Raw genomic sequence first — 6,051 nt, forward strand, 5'->3', positions numbered from 1 at the left:
TGTGGATTTTAAAGACATTTCAAACTTTCATGAAGAATAACCCTACATAATTAAACTCAGCTATTATAATTATGATTTTGTTTGGTCTGGGGCCACACCTGGCTGTGTAGAGCTTACTCCTGGCTCCGCGCTTAGGGATCACTTCTGGCAGGGCTCGGGGGAGCATATCATTTGGGTTTCTGGGGACTGAACCTGGGTCAGCTGCGTGCAAGCAAGTGCCCTGCCCTCTGTACTATTGCTTCGTCCCAGACTGTTAGTTTTATAAAAAATAAAATGTTCCATGAAAAATTCTTAATATTATTTTCATTAGCAAAGTGAAGACAATTTTCACAGTTGTTTGAGATGTTGTAATACATCTACTGGTACTCCTAGCTGTTTTACTAAACTGTCTGTCTGTTCTAAAATCCAAGTGAGGCCTGTTTTTTCAGAAAGTATATGTTCCTGTGTTTGAAAACACCCTAAAGATGAACACTCTGCATTCTTGCTACAGTCTTTGTTAAAGCCAACATTACTTTCACAGAGTCTTCTTTCTTTAGCTTCATCAGTGTCTCCCTTGGCTGAAAGCCCGTGACAAAGGTCCATATCCTGAATGGAGTCCAATAAATCCACAACGCAGGGCTGTGGAGTGATTGCGTCCAGCCGTCTGAGCACACACTCTTCACACTGGCCAACTGCATCCAGGAGATCCCGAATTTTACCCATTAAAGGTGCAGTACTGTCATGAAGGTGACACCAGGCGAGCAAAGCACTTAAAGGAAGCATAAATAAGAGTCAAGTTAGAAAAAGTTTACCTACGGTTGCCAAAAGTCAGAAAAGTAATAATGGCAAAATAGAATTATAGTTTTTACACAGAAAGAGGCTGAAGATATAAATAGCTCCATAGTTACACAGGCTCTGCATACAAGAGGCCTGGTTTTGAGACCCAGCACAAGGTCCCCTTAGCACTGCTGAGAACAGGGAGCAGAAACAGCCCAGAGCACTGCTGGGTGTTGCAAGCTTTGCCCATCCCATCAACCTCTCTCCACACACATGGGCACAAATATACTACTTTTCAGTAGATTATACAATTGAGCCTAATCATAAGATCTGATTATAATCCCTGACCTACCCTTCGCCCTTCTCAGAGCATCTACTTCTCTTGACTTTAAAACCCTCCCCATGACTACATAGGTAGAGAGGGATATAACTAAGAGCAAGAGAAAATTAATTTCTCTTTTAAGGATATTGCCTATCTTCCATTTTAATTTTTTTTTTTTGGTTCTGAGGACACGTCAGGGCTTACTCCTAGCTCTGCACTTGGAATTATTCCTGGCAGAGCTTTGCAGACCATATGGAATGCCGGGGATCAGACCCAGGTTGGCCATGTGCAAGGCAAGTACATTATCTCTCTGACCACTGACAATCTTCTTAAACAAATGGTTCTTAATCATGTATAAACATTACGTGGGGGAGGGCGGGGAGAGAGATGAGATCGAGTGAGCTAGCTTAATGGGTTGTGTGTATCCTTTGGAGAATGGGTTTGATTCCTGGCACCTCCTGGTCTGGAGAGCACCACCAAGAGGGAACAGCTCCTGAGAACGGCTGGGTGTCCCTTGAACCCCTCCTTCCCCGCCAAGATCAAAGTCTAAGCCACACCCCAGAACAACTGAATCAAAATTTCTGAGGTTATTTTGTTGTTGGGCCAAATATCATCTTAAAATGGGAAGGGTGTTGACTTTAGAGTTAACACCCCTCCTTTTTTTCCCTTTTTTGGGCCATACTTGGTGGTACTTGGTGCTTACTGTTGCCTTTATGCTCAGGAATTGTTTCTGGTGATGCTTGGGCGGACCTTATGTGGTGCTGGAGATTAAACTCGGTCAGCTGTGTGCAAGGGCCTTTAACTGTATAGTTGCTTATAAGCAAAATGAAGGCAATAAAGGAAGTGCTAAGGAAAATTTGATTACACTACTTTTTCCTGAAAAAGGTAAGCACTCTTTTATTTATTTTTAAAGATTTTACATTTTTTATTTATTTGTTCTGATAATGGTTCTCTTAATCAGTACAATTATGGATTCTGATTTTGGGGGGAAGCTTTTACTTATTAAAGTAATTTTAAGAAAAACTGAATACTTAATTTTATTTTCGTTCTTGAATACAATTGAAGTGGAAAACACTTGCAATAGAAACACTTTGAAATAGCAGTTTCCTTAAAGTAATGAGTAAAATTAGAAATAATATTGGTAAAATTATTATGGCACATAATCTATAAGTATGAATTATTTTCTCCATATAATAAACACAGTATAGTCAGTCAATAATCAAGTATAGTCAGTCAATAATCACATTCACTTTGACTAAATCAAACTTCTGAGAATCTGCAAGAGTTGGCTTACAGTTGGGTAACCTGGTATATTAGAATCCCTAAAGTAAGGATCTGTAGTCTTAAATCCACTGACAACTCTCTTGTGAAGTTCAGATCAAAAAATTTATAAAAGAAATATCTTTTGAAACCAAGTTCAAGTAACAAAACAAGACAAAACTGAGGAGTGTTCTCAAAAACTTTTGATGCGATATTCAAATAAAGTATTATAGCAATGGGTTCTGATCTAAGGAAATCTCAATACATTAGATCTTGGAGTTGCATTACAGATATATTTCCTGTTACTTCCTCAATTCTACCAATAAACTTGCTCTTTGTAGATTTACAGAAAAGATGGTAAGGGTACCCAAGCAAGAATTGTAGGATTTTAATAAAAAAAAAAGCAGGCTTCTATCAATAATTAAAATGGTAAGCACTCTTTTAATTCTAATGAAGACTTCTGACATTTCAGATTGTTCATATAATATTGTCATAAAATAATGACTGATGTGCAAGAGTATTCTTGTTTGTAAAGATGGACTCACTCCTGCTGGGAGAAAGTTCACGAGGCAGAGCACATGCCCAGCATATGCAAGGCCTGAGTTCTGTTGCTGGCCTCATTTGCCCCCACCTCTCCATTCCAGCAACACTGGGGACAGACTGGTAGCCCCCAGAACTGCTTGTGCCTGCACTATCACAGAAAAGGCGTATTTTAGTAGTTTATACTTTTTAAGTTTGTAAAAGGTTAATTAAATATGATGTAGTAATAGGCACTGACTTGACCATTTTCCTACTCTAACAGATTAACTGATTCTGATCCTCAATATTCGAATTTTCTCTATCTGCAACATAGTGAATTAATTTTGTTTTGATAACTTTATCCTCCACTGTTTTAAAACTAAAAGTCTGAAGCATTTTATGCTTTTCTCTATATAATTTATATGTGGTATTTAACTGGATGAAGAAATGCAATGGCTTCAAGGGGGGGATGCCTAGATCACCCTTGGACCCAGAATACAGAGAGAAGGAAAGAAATAGAGTGAAAGGAAAGGGGAGAGAAGGGGGGGGGCGCCAGGGGTCAAGGAGATTCAGGTACATTGGTGTTGCTAAGAAACGATAGAGCCATTGAAATCATGAAACCCAAACTCTAATAACCACACTTAAAAGGTGCCTGTCAAGACAGCAGGGTGGGGCTGACGGGGAGGGCCGGGAACCTGGAACTCTGGTGGAGGGAAGTTGACACTGGATTGGTGATGGAACATTGTACGTTAAAAAAACAACTAATAATAATTTTGCAATTCATGGGGCTTTAATAAAATAGAAATTTGGAAAAAAAGGGGGGCACTGTAGGTGTATGCCTCCCTGAATCTGTCATGCTTTAACCACTGGACTCCGATGTCTTCCACAACTGCCAGGGACTGCCACACTTGATAGGTGCAGTTCCCAGAATCAGAGTGAATGGAACCATTTCCGATTCCCAGCTAGAACTTTTATCATACTAGTTTAGAAGTTTGTCATACTACGCTCCACCACATATGCAAGACTAACCGCTTTTTCTAAAGATAAAATATGCATCTCCCCATTATCTCTCTGTAATAAGGACGGCAGCTGACTCGGTAGGAGCTAATGGTTTCCACTTTCTGAAGGTAATGCTGTTGTGTGTTCTGAAGCACTCTGAACACGTGAAGACAACTTCAGTTTAAACAGTTTATTCATAAACAGAAACTCTCGGGTGCTGTGGAGGGTGAAATGATTCAGCATTCAAGTTTCAAAGCACTACCTCAACGTTCCTCTGAGCTGTCCATAGTTGAGAACGGCTTCTGCGCCTTCCTTATAGCCTTGATTGAAGCCCTGCTGAAGAGTCAGCGCTTTGCCAGCATCTACCCCATCTCTATAACCTTCCTGAAAATAAAGAGACGAAGAGCGGTAGCTCTCACGAGCTCAGCGGAACACGAGTCTTTCCCAAACCCACAAGGCCCAGGCTGCCCGCTCTCAGCAAGGCTCGCCCTGTGACAGATCCCGTGTCGGCGGTGAGCAAGGAAAGGTTTTTCGGAAAGCAGCCGCGCGGAGAGCCACGGCCGCCCCCCGTCGAGGCCAAGCGTGCGGGCAAGGGCGAGCCCGGGAGACGCTCTCCCAGTGTCCCGCCTCAGCGCCCGCTCCCCGTCTCACGCCGCCAGACTGGCGGTGTCGGGTCGGGGCCGGGCAGGGCCGGGAGGGTCGGACAAGGTCGGGCAGGGCCGGAGAGGGCCGGAGAGAGCCGAGAGGGTCGGCGGGGTCCCCACAGCCCCCACGCCGCCCGCCCCGAGCGCTCTTCCCCTTCCCGCCCGGGCCTCGCACCTGCCCCGCCCGGCTTTACTTTGATTCGTCTCTGCATGTGGCTCTGCCACTCTCGCTGCACCAAGAGCGATTCGTCCGCGTCCTCGTCGAACACATCCCCGTCCACCCCAGCCCCGAGGGCCGCAGGCACCGCCTGCACCCACGACATCTCCGAAACCCACTCGGCCCCGACGCCGGAAGCGCCCGCAACTGCTTCCGGTCTGGGGGGGCAGCGAGTAGAGGCGGGGCCGAGAGAGGACGGGGCGGGGCCTAGAGGATGGGAGGGGCGGGGCCGGGTATTAGAGGCGGGGTCGGTAAGGAATGGGCTGGGCCTAGAGGATGGGCGGGCCGGGTTTGGATGGACGGGGCGGGGCCGGGAGGGGATGAGCGGGGCCGGTAAGGGATGGGCGGGGCCTACAGGATGGGCGGGGCCTGAAGAGGATGAGGCGGGTCCTAGGGGATGGGAGGGGCGTGGAGAGGATGAGGCGGGTCCTAGGGGATGGGAGGGGCGTGGCCTAGGGGATGGGAGGGGTGGGGCCGGGCATGAGAGGCGGGGCCGGTAAGGGGATGGGCGTGGCCTAAGGATGGGCGGGGCCGATTTTGGATAAATGGGAATGGGCGGGGCCGGGAAGGGGCTGGGGTTGGGGGGCTTGGGGCGGGGTGCGGGTGCTCGCGGGTCTGAAGCTATCTTGCGCTGGTGCTCTCCTTGCTTTGCGCCTGGGCGCGGCGCGGACACTGACCCCCTTACTTCTTTTCTTAATTTTAACTTTTTTGTCTAGCCATTGGGATTTACGAACTGGCTCCTAGCGTTCCGGCGACGTTCCAGCGACAGCCTCTCGCGGTGTCGGCTCTCCTAGTGCTGCGCTGTTTGGGCATCTGTGCAGAGTCCGCTGCAAGGCCGGCGCTCGCCTGGGCTCCCACCTCTGGCTTTCTTCTTTGTCCTCCGCCCAGCGCGGGCTGTGGTCTCCCAAGGGCTGGACTTGACTGCTCTATCTGTCCGTCAAGTTCGAGGCAGGGAGGGGGAAAGAGGGAGCCCAGCACCCTTCCTGCCTCTGCCTTCTGTCTGCCTGCTCTGCTCGTGCAGAATGAGTCATTGGACACGCTTTCTTTCGATACCTGTCTTCTGACATTCATCTAGAAACAACAGACAAAATTCCACGCATAGCACCAACAAACACTATTAGATGTAGGACTTAGATATTTAGTTCAGTTTTTTTAGGTAGGAGGGGTGCGGTTTAGGCCACATCCAGCGGTGCTAAGGGTTTACTCCTGGCTCTGCTCTCAGGGATCACTCCTGGTGGGTCGAAGGGTGCTGGGGTACTGGGGATGAACCTGGGCTGGCTGCATGCAAGGCAAGCGCCTTAGGTACTGTACTATCGCTCTAGCCTCATTTAGTA

At 47.3% G+C, this 6,051-nt stretch overlaps 1 protein-coding gene across 1 annotated transcript; it reads right to left on the minus strand.

Annotated features, from left to right (window-relative positions):
* Positions 1-276: 276 nt before the first annotated feature.
* On the minus strand, positions 277-4,838 carry YAE1 (YAE1 maturation factor of ABCE1). Its single transcript, XM_056113524.1, has 3 exons — positions 4,695-4,838; positions 4,119-4,240; positions 277-748 (listed from the first exon to the last, which is right to left on the minus strand). Exons 1-3 carry the CDS (start codon positions 4,821-4,823, stop codon positions 328-330), a joined length of 672 nt encoding a protein of 223 aa, XP_055969499.1. The 5' UTR covers positions 4,824-4,838; the 3' UTR covers positions 277-327.
* Between the last annotated feature and the right edge of the window lie 1,213 nt (positions 4,839-6,051).

The sequence above is a fragment of the Sorex fumeus genome, unplaced genomic scaffold (assembly GCF_029834395.1).
Source record: "Sorex fumeus unplaced genomic scaffold, SorFum_2.1 ptg000020l, whole genome shotgun sequence".
Classification (NCBI taxonomy): domain Eukaryota; kingdom Metazoa; phylum Chordata; class Mammalia; order Eulipotyphla; family Soricidae; genus Sorex; species Sorex fumeus.